At 36.7% G+C, this 19,169-nt stretch overlaps 1 protein-coding gene across 1 annotated transcript in view; it reads right to left on the bottom strand.

The window, feature by feature from the left end:
• The window catches only part of LOC107041996 (NIF3-like protein 1), an 86,056-nt gene that overhangs the window by 52,965 nt on the left and 13,922 nt on the right, over positions 1–19,169 (bottom strand). The window contains exons 2-3 of the mRNA XM_015262844.1: positions 18,849–18,957; positions 18,492–18,656 (exon numbers count right to left, since the gene is read on the bottom strand). Of these exons, the coding sequence (XP_015118330.1) occupies positions 18,492–18,656; positions 18,849–18,957 (274 nt within the window). The remainder of the gene's footprint in view (positions 1–18,491; positions 18,657–18,848; positions 18,958–19,169) is intronic.

Below are 19,169 nucleotides of genomic sequence, written 5' to 3'. Positions count from 1 at the left end.
GGGGAGAGACGATTTTTTAATTGGCGGGCAAGTTATCCATTAAGTTTTTCATAGCGCCGTAAATTGCGTCGCAGTTTTTATTTTTTTATACAGAGATTAAGGGATGAAACGGGGTTTGCTGTATGGGGAATTTAATTCTTCATCGAACAGCATTAGTTTCATTCTTTAATGGGAGAGACGATTTGTTAATTGGCTTTTTAATTAGCGGGCGAATTATTGGGAAGGCGCTCTGCGCCGAGAAACCATTGGGTTTCTCATAGCGCCGCGACTTTCGTCGCAGTTTTTATTTTTTTATACAGAGATTAAGGGATGAAACGGGGGTTGCTGTATGGGGAATTTAATTCTTCATCGAACAGCATTAGTTTCATTCTTTAATGTTAAGTAGGAGGGGAGAGACGATTTTTTAATTAGCGGGCGAATTATTGGGAAGGCGCTCTGCGCCGAGAAACCATTGGGTTTCTCATAGCACCATGACTTTCGTCGCAGTTTTAATTTTTTTATCACAAAGATTAAGGGATGAAACGGGGGTTGATAGATGGGGAATCTAATTCTCCATCGAAAAGTCCATGTCTAATCCCTTAATATTAATTAGCGGGCGAATGAATCAACGGAAAAACATAAAGTAAACATTGAGGACAAGGAGGACACAAACCCCCCTTCGAACTTACCCCTGTGACAGCGCGACTGCTATAGGGCTTCTAGCAGAAGTTTACCCTGCCCAGGGTACCCCCACTCTACGTAATTTCCACTCATATGCTTGTCCCCCACTCCAAAAATCCATGGATATCCTTCTTCTGGCCCTACTGCCGAGTTACCGGCACAGGCAGCTCGCCCAGCCATCAGAATCGACCGTGGCGTCCCACCTCTGTTTGGGTCTCACTTATTCTGGCTGCGACTGCTGTCGACTTGACCAACCCCGTTGGGATGTCGACACTGCCGCCATCATTATATACACTCACATTAATTTTAATCAATTGATAGAAAACAATGTTATAAACAGTGCAAATATAAACTAATAATTCGTCTATCCACTTTTATTGTGTTTTCAGATATCATTTCCATCTTTTTAGCTCCAAAAATGACAATCCTAATAGCCACGCAACAGCCACGCAAATACCGTGGCTCCTGGATCGCCAGTGTAAAATAATAGCTAATTCCAGGAATTTTTACAGAAAAAAATTTTTTTTCCTTTCTCCAATTCAACTATTGGAGTTTTGAGTTTTTTTGTTCAATTTAAATCACTCCTTTTATGATTGAATGTTCTCAAATTAAAATAATTTTTCACTATTGAAAAATTGTCAAAGTAGAATATTTTTGAACAAATAAGTAATCAATGAATAGAAATTTTTCTTTTGAGATTTATCTCAATCATTCAAATCGATTCACTCATCTTGGAATTTTCCTCTTGGAATTTTAATATAATTATAAATAATTTTACCAACAGAATCGAACTTTTCCTAATCCAATATTAGGGGGGTCACGTGACCTGAGAGCTGGCTGGCTGTGGATCGTGTGTGCTCCTGTCTCTAGGCGTTTTTGGGGGTGTTTGGGGTCTTATTGAGGTCAACTCTTTTGTGTCGTCGGCGGGCTTGGGGGTCCTGTGCGTGGTGAGCGATCGATCTCCTAGGATTTTGTTTTTGCAAGTCTGAAAACGTCCATTGTTATTGTGGTTTTGGACGGGTCCTTGGGGGTTATCCCCCCTCAAAAATCATGAAGTGAGAATTTGGCAGTGCCGCCACCTTCCGTCTCGGTTCTATAGTCTGACTAAGTGGGTATCTCATGTCTGGGAAGAGCTTATCACTGGTTGACAAGGACGGAAAAATCCTCGAAACCCCGCCAACCATTACAAAGTCAAAACCCGCCAACCCAGAGGAGAAGAGTGGAAATACACCCAAAAATAAATCTGGGCCTACTACTGATTGTCGAAGCCCGGCACAGGAGATTAGAAAGGGTCCTGGGTGTCCAACGAACCTTCAAAGACTAGCTAAGGATACCAACAATTAGAAAATTGTGGGTTTCTTCTCAACTCTCCAACCTGCAAAATTCAATCCGGAAGCCAAGGTGAAGCAGGACAAAGAGATCGAAGAGGGGTTGGGGAGTCTCTGTGATAAGAAAAGGAAAAGGGTGAGAGAACTAAACGAGTGCCTGAGGGTTTCTAGTGAGGGTTCCCCTACTACGGCTAGTAAAAAACTTGCTATCAAGTCTTCCCCTGATGTAACAACACCAGCACATTCTCCAGCCTTGAATAATTCTACTGACTCGGTGGTCTTGAACGACAAGAGTCCCAACCCAGTTGTAATGGCAGCTAAGGGAGGCGGTAAACCAATTGACATGTGGGAGACCCTGAATAAAGTCCTTGCTGAGGTTTCGGCTTCCAGAGCCGAAAATGCATCTAGTTTCTCACGAGTGTCTGAGGACATTTCTGGTATTAGAGAAGAAATGCTGAGAAGAGACAGAGTGTGGGAAGAAAAATGGAAAGAACTGAGTGATCGCCTGACCAAGCTGGAATCTGCACCTACATCAGTTGAAGTTATCGCGAGAGCTGAAGAGCTAGCAGAAATAGATAAGAAAATCAACGATTTGAAAAGCAAACTCGATAACAGATCCCCAGATGAGGTCAAGCTTCTTCAGGAGAAATTAGCTAAGCTGGATCATCTGATTGAGGTGCAAGAGAAACTTTTGAGGAAAAACAATCTAATAATAAGAGGTGTCGACATCCCCGCCCACGCTGCAAACTCCTCTGAGGACCCAATCATCAGTGCTGTTAACAGCCTTATGTCTGAATTCGGTTTTACGGGGAAATTCTCCAAACCTAAGCGTCTGGGTAGTTCTTCCATGATATCGATAACCTTGGATTCTCTGGATGACAAAATGGCTTTACTGTCCAGGAAAAAAGATGTCCTTGCCAACACCAGCATTTTTATCGACAACGATTTGACTCCGAAGGAGTATTATATTGCCAAAGTCATCAGGGATCGAGCCAAATTGGAGAGAGCTAAGGGTAACGTAGTAAAAATTGCCTACCATAAAATAAAGATAAATGATAACTGGTGGTACTGGGATGACGCTTCTCAAGATCTAATTTTATCTAGGACAAAATCGAATGACAGAGGAAAACAGAGTGGCGGTAAGCACCAACGACGATACAATTCCCATAGTGGATCATCTTCTTCCATGGGACCGCCTGGACACAAACAAAATTAATGCCATACACACGCCCACAGCAGTCAGTACACTCCAAAATAAAATTACTTCTGCCCAACCAACCCCCCCCCCCAAATCAGCAAAAACGACAAAAACAACAATAGGATTCTGGAACTCAGATGGTCCTTCCAATCTATATGGTAAAATTGTTACAAATACAATAGACTTCTTGTGCATCTCGGAGACATGGTTGACTCGCTAGCCAGACAAGCTCCCCACTGCCTGGGAAGACTACCAACATCACTGGATTCCGGCAGTCAAGGATAAGCTGATGGGTCGAGCCTCTGGTGGTCTGCTGGTCCTCTTGCGTAAACAGGCAGCGCATTTCAATGTCTTAGCCACCACCGATAAATGGATTTTTATTAAAACGACAATACGAGGGAGTTCACTGATTGTATGTTTGGTATATTTCAACCCGGACACAAATTCTGATGACATAACGGTCCGTTTTCACTCTCAATTAGAAGAAATGCAAACTCAGTTTCCGGAGGAGATGCTCCTGATAGGTGGAGATATGAATGCGAGGCTGGGGAATGAAAATTCTCTGTCGGAAGAAATGTTTGAGGACCTAGCACTGTGGGGTGAGAGGGTTTCTTGGGATTCGGAGTTCAAGGGACAGGCCAGGGCTATTCTTGAGGTGATGGAGTATAACGGAATGGTTATTTTAAACGGCAGATCGAAGAGTGACTTCCCAGGGAGGTATACTTTTTGTAATCACATGGGTACGAGTATGTTGGACCAGGTATGGGTCAATGCTGCAAGTTTGAATTTTGTTGATGACTTCGAGGTCCAGTACACTCCAACTGGTTCAAAACATTTCCCAGTGGTGGTTTCTCTTGAGAATAGTGCCTGGACGTCAGAGGAGATCTCTAAAAGGGTCCAGTCACGCCAAATCATCCATTGGAAATATGAATTTTGTGAGCAATTCCAGTCTGCCCTCCTGAACTCTCGTAATATTGGACTTTCACTAACTGACTCCTCACCCAGTGTCCTAAATGACAACTTGTGTGCAACAATTACAGAAGTAGCAACGTCTCTGGGAATGACTAGATGCATCAAGTCACCGTACATACCCAAGTATAAGCAGCCTTGGTTCGACGCAGAGTGTGAGGCACTACTCGATTGCAAGGTGAGGGCCCTGAGAAGGCTGAGGAATTCTGGCACGGCGGAGGACGTCGAAGCCTTTCTACAGGCGAGGAACCGTTACAGAAGTATGACCAAGGACAAAAAACAAGCCTTCGAAGAGGAGATCATATGGAGGATAGCCCAGGTAAACTGTCCCAAAACCTTCTGGTCGACAGTACGTAAATTTTATCAGTCAACTGGCAGAAGACCACCCAATATCTCTGACGAACAGTGGACGACATTCCTCAGATCATGCTATCCTTCCAGATTGGAGGATGAGGTTGATTTTTATGGTGTAGGGGATGAAAAATTAGATGCAAATTTCACATCAGAGGAGGTAGTGAAGGCTCTTCTAGCTTGCAAGACTGGGAAATTCCCGGGCGCCGACGATGTATCAAATGAGTTCCTGAGAGCCTTGCCTGCAAACTGGATTCATTATGTAACAGGGCTTTTTAATAACATCCTTCGCTGCGAGCAAACACCAGACAGCTGGTCTCAGGTAACACTGACAATGTTATATAAGAAAGGAGATGAAACAAATCCAGCAAATTACTGGGGCATTGCCCTCGTAAACTGTATCGATAAGCTGTTTACAACACTCATTAAGAATAGGATCGAAGCCTGGGAGGAGAACCAGAAGATCGTCCCTGAAAGCCAAGCTGGCTTCAGGCGAAAAAAAGGGTGTTTAGACAATATTTTTGTCTTGTCCTCTGTGATCCAGCTGCAGCTTAGGCTCAGAGGGCGTGCAGTATATGGCCTTTTCGTGGATTATCAAAGGGCTTTCGACTCTATTAGTCACAGTATCCTCTGGAATAAACTTTTTCACCTAGGACTTAGCCCGAAGTTAATCAGGATTCTGAAAAGTTTTTACGACAAAGCTTCCCTGCGAGTGAGAACAGATCATCGTCTAACTGACCCGATTGACATCACACAAGGCGTTCTCCAAGGGGAGATACTCAGCCCCCTCCTTTTCATTTTATTTGTACATGATATTGAACAATTTATGATTCAGGAGGGAAACCGAGGCATCAGCATAGACAGCCGCACTGACATCCAGGTTCTACTCTTCGCTGATGACATGGTCTTCCTTGCAGACACCCCATGGACCCTTCAACGTACCCTAAACTCCCTGGAAAAGTATAATAAGCTGAACCAACTCAAACTGAATGTACTAAAGATGAAAATAATTAGGTTTTCCAGTGCAGGGAGGAGCAAGACAATCAAGTTCATCTACGACGGCTCTGAGATTGAAACTGTTAAGAAGTATACCTATCTCGGAGTGGACTTTGCCTCGTCATCCTTGGGGTTTCAAGTCACACTCAATGCTACATGCAAGACGAGAATAGCTTGTGGAACAGCCTCGGCAATACTTAACAGAACCAAATCTGCTGATTGGCCCTCTAAGGTAAAAATCTATGACAGTCTAGTAGCATCAGTGATGGTGTATGCTGCCCCAGCATAGGGGTTGAGGTATACGGATGTACTCGAAAGGACCCAGATGTTCTACTTCAAGAGACTGTTCCAGCTGCCCAGACATACTTCAAACTCGGCCCTACGTCTCGAAATGAACATTCTCCATATTGAGCATCGCTTATTGTCTCTCTCTGAAAATGTGATAAATTATACGTATATTTGGAAAATTTCGTGCCATTCATGGTTCTTCCGTCTTCCTAGACATTCACTCTTGTCCTTGAATTGTATTAAAAATGTATTATTGTATTTTGGCAGTTGCATAATTGACTCTTGCATAATAGCCTCAACATAGTGCTGGTACCTATTGTCTTCTGACTAATTTATCTTATATTCTATATATTTTATTATATCTTGTATGCCACGGATGTATCCTAGAGCAGTTACTACAAATAAATAAATAAGTAATCCAATATAATAAATTTAAATATTTTTTGGTTGGTTGGAATTTCAGTTTTCAAAATAAATTGTGAAAAAAAATTTGAACAGAAATTCATCATTTAATTATTTCACATCTTCAGTCCAGAAGATTTTCCATGGAATCAATTGTCAATTTTCAAATGAGAGAAATATGAATTTTTCAAGTAATTGTTGTCATTATAATAATAATTATTAAATGCATTGAATTAAATTTTCAATAAATAAATTATAATTTTCACGGTTTTTGTACATCCGAGAATTATTCATTGAATGATCGAAATTTGATGTTGAAAAATAAATTGAATAGAAAGTGGACAATTAGAAAACATTATTCTGTGATAACAGGAAAATTTTAATAACAAATTCAATTAAACATTAAATCAGTTATCTTTTATTTTCTTATTATCGGGATAAAATAATATTTTTGTTTAGCAGATTCTTACCTTTTAAGCGCTAGGCGCATCTGCATCTATCGTTTGAATTTTTGATGTTTAGAAATTTGAGGAACAATAATGATAAAGTCAGGGTTTGAAATAAGAAAAAAAGAATTTGAATAAAATTTAATTTTGATATTTATTGTTTGAAAAGATTTTAATTGAACATAAAAAAAGGAGCCACAAGAGAGAGAGAGAATTCGAGCGAAGTAAATTGATTGGTATTGATATAAAGATTTTGATTTCATTTGTGATAATTTTGATAAAAGTTGAAAAGACCAAAATATATAGATTGGTTTGAGAATTTCGTACGAATTAATACTTAGAAATTATCCAAAATAGTTTTCTAGTTGTTCCAATTGTCTTCTGTTTTTCACTTCATGTCACTTAATTTTATATCTAAGTTTATATATGTTATTTCACTTTATGGTTTGAATTGTGATTGAATTTCAATTGTGTCCTTGCACTTTTTATTTTTATTTTTGTAAGTTGTGTCCTTGCACTTATTGTCGCGAAAACGTAGTGAACAATTCGCAGTTCACCGACCGTTTCGCACCAGAGTCAACCTCTACGAAGTTGGGCGTATTTGAGGTTTTCTGGATAACTCGGGTGATCCCACGGAACGTCGGGAAAGACTGATAACTTATTCCGAAGTTACGATCGCTAGGGTAGAGCCCGAGGAGTACGATCTAATGGACGTGCCGATTTGGCATCTAAGACGTGACTGAATATAATTTCGAAAAGAATGAATCTAGAGCCCGAAAACGACAGTGCAGTGGCGCTGCGTTTGCAATTTTGGGATTTTGAAGGTCGCGTCACGTGGCGTGCTAGCCCGGTAATTTGAGTGGCATCGGCAGCACCTCAACGTCCGGTAGGCAACGAATAAGTCGGATTATTAAAAAATTGAATTCTAAATAAAATTAATTTTTGAATAAATTCCAAACACGACAATTCAAAAAATTATTGAGTCCACAAATTTTGTTTTCTCACCTTAACAAAATTTGATAAAACCTTCTAGTTGGATCGGAAACAAATTCATCTTCTAAATAATAATAATAATAATAATAAAAATATTCGTTCAAAAAAAAAATCTAATAATAGTTTCAATGAAATATTTTTGAAGAGAATAATTTCATGTGGCCGTCGGAATAAAAGAGGAAATTTTATTTTGTTTTCAGAGAATCGTGAGAAATCCAATATTTAACAATTAATTCATTTGAAATTTCAATTTTTGCGAAAAAAAAATGTCGAGAATAAATGAACCAATTATTTCTATGAAGGATGCTTTGCGTTTAGTTTCGGAATTTAATGGGGAGAATATGAGTATTTTTGATTTTATTGAAGAATGTGAAGATGCACGCGACAGTCTTCCCTTGAATTTTGAGTCAACATTAGTCAAGTTTTTCCGAATCAAATTGAAGGGTGAGGCACGAGAATTACTTTACGGTCAAAAATTTGAAAATTGTCAAGAATTTTTCACGTATTTGAAGAAAAATTATGGCCCGAGAAAATCTATTGACGGACTCGAAGGAGATCTCGCCAATTCATATCAGGAAGAACATGAGAAAATTATCTCTTATTCTATCCGTGTTAGGAAACTTGGTCGATTATGTATTGAAACAAATAAAACAGAGGAAGACGGTGGACTTCCAGACTATGATAACGTAATTGAAAGGAAAATGTTTCGGGCTTTCTCAGATGGCTTACTTCGAGAAATCCGTTTGGAAATGAAGGGTCCTCCTCCTGAAAATTTCGAGAATGCCGTTGAACAGGCATTAAAAGCTGAGTCAAAGTTACAAATCATACGCAATTTACGTGGACATGAAGAAATGATTTCAGACAATGAATGTGAAGAATCCGACAATGATGAAATTGATGAAAATGCTAACGAAAATGAAGAAAATGATGAAAACGAAGAAGAAAAATTATCCAAAGGTCACGAAGAGTTCAAAGATATGAATTCTCAAATTCATAATGAATTCGATCAAACCGTGTTAGAGTGTATGCCTGTTGACAATCATTGCAATTCGGAAAACGAAGAAAAATTCCAGGTGATGTAAAGGCACGAACTATTGGAATCAAAAATTATAATTCATGCAATTTTCAAATTCCTCGAGTTGAAAAGAAAAAAAAACATATTTGTAAATAATAATGAAAATGTTGAAGTAAAATTTGAATTTCGAGAATAAAGTGAATGTTTAAAAGCAGAGAATTTACACGAAAGACACATCAGTGGGTAAAGACAAAATGTAAATGGAGTGGGCATTGATGGAAAATGAAACCAATTTCCGTTTCAATAAAAAAAAAACAAGAGAAATTTTAATTTATCCGATTGAATAGACTTCCGATTGAGGCACCGATTTCTTCAAGCAAATATTATAAAAGCATAAGAAGTTGATTATGAGGCACGCGTCATTTTGATAAGGGGTGTCTCATATCCCTACATTGTATCAGGCGAGAATGCACCAACAGTGGTTCTCATTCTCGCACATGAGGGAATTTTCGGAAAATATCAAAACTTTGAAATATTTCGAGAAAAAAGAGGAAAATGGATGAAAAAAATTTTTTTTTGCTAATCATTCGTTATTGATCAAAATAATATATATATATATATATATATATATATATATTTTTTTTTTTTTTCTCCAGGAAAAGGAAAAATGATATATTTTGGAAGTTCAATAATTCAGGTGGTGAAATACCTGAATAATATCGTCATTATTAATTTTTTTTTTTTGTAAATAAAAAAGTAAGTGAAAAATTATTTTAGAAAGGAACTCAATTCATAAAATGATAAAGTCTTCAATGAAAGAAAAAGGATCATGAGAAGATGGGTAAAAGAAAGAAAAATTGATTAACATTTGAAAAACATGGCAAGAGGAAAAATAAAATGGATAATCAGATACACATTCAAAGAGAGAATGAGACTGAATGAGCATAAATAATTATGAAAATGAATGAAATGATGAAAATAAAGGGACAATTGATTATTGATTTTAAAAAAATGGTGTAAAAAGAAAAGATAAGAATTTACATTGAAAAGAAGATAAATGCTATTGGAAGAAAAGTCTTCAATGGAAAAAAAAATCATAAAAAGGAAAAATAAAATCCTCGGTTGAAAGGTCTCATAAAATTGAGAATATATATAAACTGTGACGAGGCATATTCATTTATTTTTTATTATTATTCTACATATTTTTTCCCACTACACACTGCCCCCTAAAAGGTAAATCCCGCCACCGTTGGATACCCCTTCCCTCACTTTTCCCCTCATCGCCCCTCTGCCCCTGCCCCTGGACATCACGAAGACACCAGCCGAAAGAAGACATCAGTTCCGGCCCCATCCGATCAATTGGAGAAGCCATCGCCTCCTGGAAATTCCCCATACTAGACCCCCGAATATTCACCACCAGCAATAATCCCTTGCGAGACATCCCTGGATTGTGGTCATCATCACCACTCACCCGTGCTGATTGGCCCCGATTGCTCCCGAATTAAAACCCGAAGGACATCGATACCTGACGAACCCCCACGAATCGCGAAGGAAAAGAAGAGACCGTCACTCGTGCATTAGCTGCCCCGTGAGTCGCCACGTGCCCCGAAAGTAGTAATTGTGAATACAGTGAAATTCGCCCGGAAGTTATTTGGCGGATAAAAAGAGGACTTTTGATACATCGAGCTCATCCCAGCTCTAGTATTGGTGCCCAGGAAACCCCGAGGTGGAAAGGAGGCTCTCCAGGAAAACGCCCTGGTATTTTGAAGGAGTGCAAGGCGCCGGTGGAATTCCACGTGTTCGCCAGAGTGAAGTCCCATCGTGAGTACGAGTTACCCCCCTCATTTTCCCTCTTGTCCCCACAATATTACCCTTCATACCCCCCAACGGTGAGCCTACACTCTTTTGTTTCTTCCCCATTCAGTTATTATTTGGATATTTAGTTGCATTCCCTTGACACGATTAGCTTCTCCCCCTTTATCTGCATTAGAGTCATCCCCTTTTTACGTGTACAAAAGTTGCCTGGCCTTACCCATAACCCTAGATCCAAGTAAAAGGCATTTCAAGCGTCTTACGACGATCTATCATGTAAATTAATAGAAATATAGATATTCAGTTAATTTTATCCCTCATTTGTCCTCATTATTTAATTGCCCTAAATCCCCCTTTTAGGAAATAATAATAATTAAATATTGAAAGGTCACAATACATAAAGGAAAAAATAATGAACTTCAGAGCCAGAGTTAGGACTGAAGCATCAAGAATGGGTCACATTCGAAGCTGAGTTTCTGAAGGAATATTGAATGTAAGTTAAAAATGAATAAATGATAAAAATGAAAATTTTTTGAGATATTCTATAAATTGAAGAGATCAAGATCGAAGAATTTGTTACCAAGAAAATGAAGGTAAAATTTGGTTTTATGTGGATATTTCGGTAGCTTACAGGAAAACCAACTCGTTAAAATGTGAGAAGATGTGGATTTCGATATCCAACCGAGCTTCAATTCGGTAGCTTAATGGTAGAGCACCTCATGCATAAAAAAACGAGAAGACGTGGATTTTGATACCCACCCGAGTTCAATCCCGAGAACATCTTCATTTCCTTGTTTCCTTTTTCTGAATCATCATCTCTTAAATTTCATAGTGATTGGAGAAATCTTCAAAACCCTCATAAGAATTCTTGGATTTGAAATCTCGATTGATTACACAATTTATTTTGGAAATGGTCAAATTATTGGATTTGAAGTCAAGATAAATTGACAATTATTTCGTTCTTGAAAAATTGTGATTAAGACGAGCTCTTGACAATTTGTGGCAGAATTTTGAGCCTGTCATGACGCAAACAAGAATGAAAAATCAATCAAGTATTTTAAAAATCAAATTTTGGAAATTAAATTTGTTTTTGGAAATCATGATTAAGATGAAGATAATATGATTATGAGAGAATCCTTAGTTCTAAACTCGACTTGATTGAAACTCAAGTTTAATTGAAAAATAAATTCATTTTTGGAATTTGTGGTCATTATAAATCAAGAATGGGTTAAAGCTTGATCGTTTGACACAAACAAGAATGAAGAAAGATAGAAGAAAATTCCGGAATTTTTGGGGAAGACTGATTTTCGAATCATCTCTCTATATATAAATAAAAAAATAAGGCGAAAAATTCAGGGGACACTCAAGTTCAGGGGACGCTTAAATTCAGGGGACGCTCAAATTCAGGGGACGCTGGGTGCCTATACGAGGAGGTGCGTGTATTTATAAGGGATGTCTATATGAGGGGGTGCTCATAAAGGGGATATCGATATTTATGGAGGATTACTATATTAGGGGGTGCTCATATGGAAGATGTTTATGGGTACGGTCACACTGCTGCGGTCACACGGACGGGGGGGGGGGAACGAGCGAAGCGAGCAGGGGGCGAAGCCCCCTAGTATGAAAATAAGAGAATAGTCATTGAAGATTTTATTTTACAAAGCTATAAGAAAATTGAATAGTTTGTTGAAGAATGAAAATTTCACTATAGAAAGAAAATCTCATTATCCATCAAAAGGAATGGTTTGAGAAACAAAGGATCATGTTGATTAAAAATGAAAATATTGAAGACTTTGTTATTGAAAATGAATAATTGACAAACGATGACAATGTTATGAACGACAAGTATTGAAGGGAATTTTTTTTTTTAATCGGAAATCCTATAAATAATCGGAAAAATTAAAAGCTACGGAAAAGAGGTAAATTGTTATTTGGAAATATTCGCTGAATTTGAATATTATTTGAGACATAGGACAAAACCGAAGCATCATTCATTTGAAATATTTGGATAAACAAAAATTTAATCATTCAGGAGGACTCCAGAGATGACAAATGGGAACAGAAGCGCACACAAAATTACTAAATAAAATTTTATTTGCAGGGAATCTCTTATCATCTGTTTGGAAAAAAGAAGGCTACAATGTGCCAATTGAATTTTTTTTTGTTTTCTTCAATAAATTTTAAACGGGAAATGAAATCAAGCGAGAGAAACTTTCATATTTATAAGCATACGCTTCTCGTATATTTATGAATTATCTATCAAGGAGAAATCGGTATTTTCTTGATAGAGGACTTCATTAAATGATCAGAGCTGAAATAATATTATTAATAATCATAAATAGACATAGAAAAATGCGGCCCAATTTGGAAAAGTTTGGCATCATAATTTTCGTTGGCAAAAGATGAAGGAAAAAAAATGTTGGATTCATTATGAATACATTAAGAAAAAATTGGTATGTAATTTGGAAATGAGACAGCAGCATTATTATCATCATCATTATGATTATTGTTATATTTGAATGTTATTTTGGATGATTGCTGAAACGAACCAAGTTACAAAATGATTTTGAAACATTTGAATGGGTTATGAAAAATTATATAAATTTTGAAAATGAATGAATTGTAGAAATCAAGAATTAAATTTCAAATTAAATCAACGGTCAGTCACTGGAAAACACGTCAACCAGGACCAGGTGAAGTCACCACCTAGAAACTCGAATCATCCCTCTGTGCTCTTTCGTCTAGGTGTCTCTATCGCGGAAAAAAAAACGTCAATTGAATAAATTCCGCAATAATAAAGTAATTCAACTACAATTAGTAGTGAATGTACTGTGCACAAGCCAAGCACTTCGGAAATTTGACAAAAATTGATCAGATAATTAACAATGATCTTCTTGAAACAAATCGATGAATTCCATATATAGAACAACATTCTTCATAAACATTAGATTTGAAGAATTACCACGGCATACGCAATCATGCTGTAAGGGTGCTTTAAATACTACAATTAAAAAAAAACTGAGAAAAATTATCAAAATAAAAAAAACTATTTGAAGAAATATTTGAAAAAAAAAAAATTTGTAAACACAACGTCACTGAATTTAATTATTGAAATAAGTTTTGTGTAGACCATCGAAAATTTTAAATTACTTCCGAGCATTTTTGATTCAATCAATAAAATTTGTGGAATAAGTCAATTGGTTCCATTGAAAACTATTCTTCATGTACAATTAAAACGGAGGAATATTCCCACACTGATAGAAGGATTCGGTTGATATTACACAGGCTCGGTAACTGTTACCTAATGTCGCAGTAAAATAAGAACAATTGAATGGCCCGTTGATAGTTACCGAACGGCTCAGTTGAGAGGTTAAGGTTGAGCCAACTGGAGGATTTGGTAATAGTTACCGAATCGCTAGTTGGTGTAACTTCTCTGTTGTTTATTATTAAACATTGATTGTCATGTGAAAATTTGAAAATACGGGCCGTCTAGATGTGGAAATGCAGTGAAAATGTACTGAAAATGGTTATACTTCCAGAAAAAACGACGTTACACAGAGGAGAATGTATTTTAGGATTTGCTAATTATCCAAAACATAACCACAAAAGGGACACAATCCGCCGCCGATGAATTCTATGAAAAGTATTTTATATGAATATTTATTACAATTTTATTTTAACGAGGTAAGTCAATTAATTATTCACCAGGTTGGATTTGTGATAAGCATATCAGAAACCAGGGGAGTTGGAGTAATATCCATAAGAACTTTTTTTGTAAAACTTTTTTTTCAATTTCACTACAGAAATTTCCGTTTATAAACAATCTTCTTCCAATTAAAAGTGTTATTGTTTTACTCACACCCTACAATTAATCGCTTATATTATTTTAATAAAGTAAATACGTTTTTGTTTATATATTCTCTGAAGATTTCAACGTGAGGAAAAGCCTGAGCTAGAGGGCGCGTTGAACTAACCTCGATTCGGTAACTATTACCAAACGCCCAGTTGTATTAAACGGTTCCCGGTTTGCGTCAAGCGAAAAATTTATCATAATCAAATGGTGTTAAAATCAACCAGCAGTTGAGTGTACCGCGATTAGTCCTAGTTATCAATGAATGTCCAGTTATGTGAACCTAATCGAAAAAAAACCTTCAACCGAATCCGTCAGGTAGATACAAGCAAAGCCTTCTATCAGTGCAGTGTACGCAGTCGCACCGTGGGCTTACTCTCTATGCAACTGAAGAGAGAGACAGAAGATCGTCTACTCAAAGTATCATTTTATTTCCAAAAGCAATTGGCAAAACTGAATTGATACAAGAGACATAAGAGATGAGAGTATAGAGGATCATCAGAAATATTACGCAGAGACATCATCGTAGCAGGACTCGATACAAAAAAAAGAGTGAAGTGATGTAATTTCCTTATGGCTTTCTGAAAAAAAGTGAAGTGATTTAAGTGCAAACTTGATATGGAAAAAGGAATGAGAATGAATGGACGAATGATTTCTTATAAAAATTTTGATGTATTAATAATAATTTCGATTTATCGAATGGGAAATTGAATTGTGATATTATTGCAGTTCTGATCATATTGTTATTTCTTCTTCGAGACACTAATAACTTGGGAGATCATTGCAACTATTGAAAATGAGAAAAACAGGATATTGATAATGAAGATTGCAAAATATGAACACAAGAATGATACAATGGATTGAACGATTGTTCTCCGATTTCATCGATAACAATCGTCTAATCAGGGGGGTGTTACGTCTGGAGACGTATCGCATTTTTATTGAAATGAAAGAAAAATTGATAATGATTGAAAAATAATGGAATTAGAAAATGATGAATAATACGTGGTTTTAAAAAGCATTTCGCATGGGAGGTAATCGAAAGCAAGTCTCATTTTTAATCGATATTACTCGTGAAAATATAAGAAGGAATTTAATGAAGAAAAAAAGGTATAAAAAAAAGAATAAGTTCATGTAACGATCATGTGATCGTTGGGTGGCAACACTTTGAATTGTCTCCAAGAGCGTTATCACCAGGAGGTTCAGGTATCCGTGCCGAGGTGTACATTGGTGCATCGACATCATGTCATGCCCCCTCCTTTGATAAACACATCAAAATTTATACACATACATTAATTAGTACATCCTCGCAATCCGAGGTAATAAAAGAGCGTCGATGCACCCCCAAAGTTAGTTCCCACCGTTCTTTGTTCCGGGTCATTTCACGCGTTGTGTAAATCATTCAAAAGTTGAAGAATTTGGTCCTTCTTCTTACTTCTCTCTTCAAGAGAAACTAATTAAGGTGTGAACTTCCGTTCCGAAAAATTGTAAATTTTTTTTTTACGTGAAATTATTGTCAAATCTAACTAACCGAATATTGGATTACTTCAAGAAACTACAAAAAAATGGATGAGTAAAACAAAATAAATAATAAATTTGATTTAAATCGGGCAATGACATGGTGAAAAGTTTAACGGTTTCAAAAATTCAAGAAAAAAAATCAATAATTATTGAATATTTGAGAATTTTAGTTCGGGGAACTCAATATAAAAAAAAAATTTCAATTCTTGATGTAAATTTTCGCGTTGATTCGAGGGAAAAATTTGATATTGTATGACAATTTATATTCAAAATTGGTGAAAATTAATCCATTTGTAAATTGTTTAATTCAAAGAATTTGATTTCGTTAAAATTTGAATATAATTTAAATAAATATTGACTTCATTTATTGTGAATTTTTATCCTCTGTTATTCTAACAATTCACCCGACTCCAATCCCGAGCTATTACCGAAAGGTAGGCTCAAAATAGGAGAAAATAACTATCATAATCTTCCAGAATTTATTGGATTATTAAAATTATAATTGAATATTTTTCCTGGGAAATCATGACGTAACAGTAGGCTATGATATATTGGGCGTAATAAAAAGCGTAGTACCCTTCGAGGAAGGGTCTAGTCAGCTGGATGGCCGTCTCCATTTCAGGTATATGGTCCCCATTATAGGAGTGGACAATATCCAAACACTTGTTGCTGCCCAAAATCAGACGATTTTCTTTTGCATTTTTTTCAGGTTCAGAAAAAACAGAAGCGCTTATCGTTTTCTGAGATTATGGAAAGAAAAATGCATTATCTTTTGGCGGAATTCGCGAAGGATTAGTCCGTTTTCAAAGGCAGTTGAACGCGGTTGAAAATCTTCATTTTCACCCAAAATCACGTTTTCTAATTATGTAACGAATGAATTTAGGAATACGGAAAAATACTCAACATTTTCTTGACTTTTTTGAGAACATGTTCCAGGACATAATGATGAAAATTAGAATATTTCCGCGAAAAAATCGTAAAAGTTAAATTCATGGCGTTATCCACGAAGATTATCTCATAAGAATTTTCGAAGCGTTATGCTGCCCCAAAAATGGCCCAAAAAATCTGAAAAAAATTGTATCGTCTTTTCACATGGGCTGCCATCTTTTACATACAAGCACGAAGTGAATTTCATAAGAGAGTGCTACGGGAGGCTAGCTAGTGTAGATACTGGTATAAGCGCTTTAAAGATAGTGATTTCGATCTCAGTGACCGGGAACGCCCTGGACAGCCTCTGACCTTTGAACATGCTGAATTGCAAGAATTATTCGACAAAGACTCAACACAAACCCAAAAAGAGCTTGCAGCTCAGCTAGGAGTTACTCAAGCAGCTGTCTCTAAATGATTACACGCAATGGGAAAAATACAAAAGTTAGGAAGATGGATTCCACACCAACTGACTGAACATAACCACGGTCAATGCATGAACACGTGCCTTTCGTTGCTCGCCAAGTGCCAGAAGAAAAATTTTTTGTCAAAAATTGTTACGGGAGATGAAAAACGTATTTTTTTTTTGCTAATCCCAAACGGAAAAAGTCATGGGTGGATCCCGGACAACCATCGACATCCACTCCCCAACAAAAAATGAAGAAGATTCTCCTCTGCATCTGGTGGGATATGAAGGGTGTACTCTATTATGAACTTTTGGAAACGGGTCAGACAGTTACTGCAGAACGCTACGGCTTATTCACCGGACTTGGCCCCTTCTGATTATCATCTGTTCCGGTCCATGCAGCACGCCTTGGAGGAAAGGCGCCTCATCGCCTCAAAGCCTGCAATTTTTTTTTGCGATGGCATTTGGGCTCCACGGCAAAATATCAAATATCAAAATATCACCGGCAAAAAATCGTGCCTCAAAATATCACGAAACAAAATATCACCGGTAAAAAATATCACAAATCAAAATATCACACACAAAATATATCACAAACCAAAACGATCATAAACAAATTTAAAAAAAACACAAATTACGAGTGTACATGAAGAAAAACTTTATTGATACACCGCAATTATTCGTGACCTCAAAACATGTGGGAAAAACCCAGCAGTGTGTACATACCGAAAATAGATTTAAATAGCCGTATTGTGGTAATGAATTATCGGAGAAAGAAAGAATTACACGGCCGTGTTCACACACGCGACGAAAAATCAAGAAAAACCATTGAAATATCATTGAATATATTGAAAATAAAAAAAATTAATTAATATTATTGAAAATTTAAAAATTACATGATATGATATGATATGATATTTTAAAAAGTCATATTTATCACAAATGATATTTTCATATTATGATATTTATCCATGTGATATTTTTTCATGTGATATTTTGCGGTGTGATATTTTGAGACTGATATTTTGCCGTGATGCCGGCATTCGTATGTTGCCTGATCGATGGCGCAAGGTCATCGAAAACGATGGACGATATTTCGAGGATTGATCTGGTATTTATATATTTTATAAAGTTACATATTTTTTGATAAAAAAAACGGAAAGATTAAGTTATACACCTAATAGTTCACCTAGAATCTTGGATGCAATGGCCTTTTGGAAAAGATGTGGTTTGAATTGGTACGTTGAATATTTCTATCCAAACTTAGCTTTCACCTGATCATTCACTGCAACAATTATCAACAATTATCTATCAATTGAGGTCATTTACCTGGACTGTGAACTCTTGCCAATCGCACGTAACTCAAATTAGTTCGACGTTTGATGAGATTTACTGCTTCTTGATCAGTTATTGGAGTTTTTAAAGTGCAAATTCTTCCCATCCCGTTCTGGAGATTCTGCGATGAAGGTTGAATAGGTCTGCACGTCGAAGTTTCTGTGAAAATAATTTTTCCACGGTTGAATAGGAAGAAAAAAAAATATGGTAATGAATTTGATTGTCACGCGAAACAGGAAAGAAGAAATCATCCATACGAATTTAACTTGCATGTAGAGGAATAGACGTGAGAAAATACTTGAGTTGATAATCCGGAGCGATAAGTTTCCTTTGATCTGAAGAATGACTCACCGAAGGCGCCTGCCAGCCAATCGTTTACACCTCCTCTGACAGAGTCGAAGGAAGTATGAGGTGAGTACAACGCAATTTTGTACTCCAGGCATTTGGCTGCAATTCTTTCCTAAAAGATATTCAATTGCAAATAACTTTCGCAGCAATGGAGAGAGGAAAAAAATATTGCTTATGAAAATCGTTCAATTTAAGATGAGGAAACAAGTTTAAGATTAGACCAGTTGAATAAGGACTTTATTTCAGCTGAAATCAAGGATGACAAAAGAGGAATAAAAACCATAGCATATCATACGGAAAAATGATATGAAACACATACTAAGT

This window comes from Diachasma alloeum, unplaced genomic scaffold (assembly GCF_001412515.2).
Source record: "Diachasma alloeum isolate Michigan unplaced genomic scaffold, Dall2.0 Dall_scaffold_00400, whole genome shotgun sequence".
NCBI lineage: Eukaryota > Metazoa > Arthropoda > Insecta > Hymenoptera > Braconidae > Diachasma > Diachasma alloeum.
The sequence above is the reverse complement of the archived record's forward strand: the minus strand, read 5'-3'. Positions and strand labels throughout refer to the sequence as shown.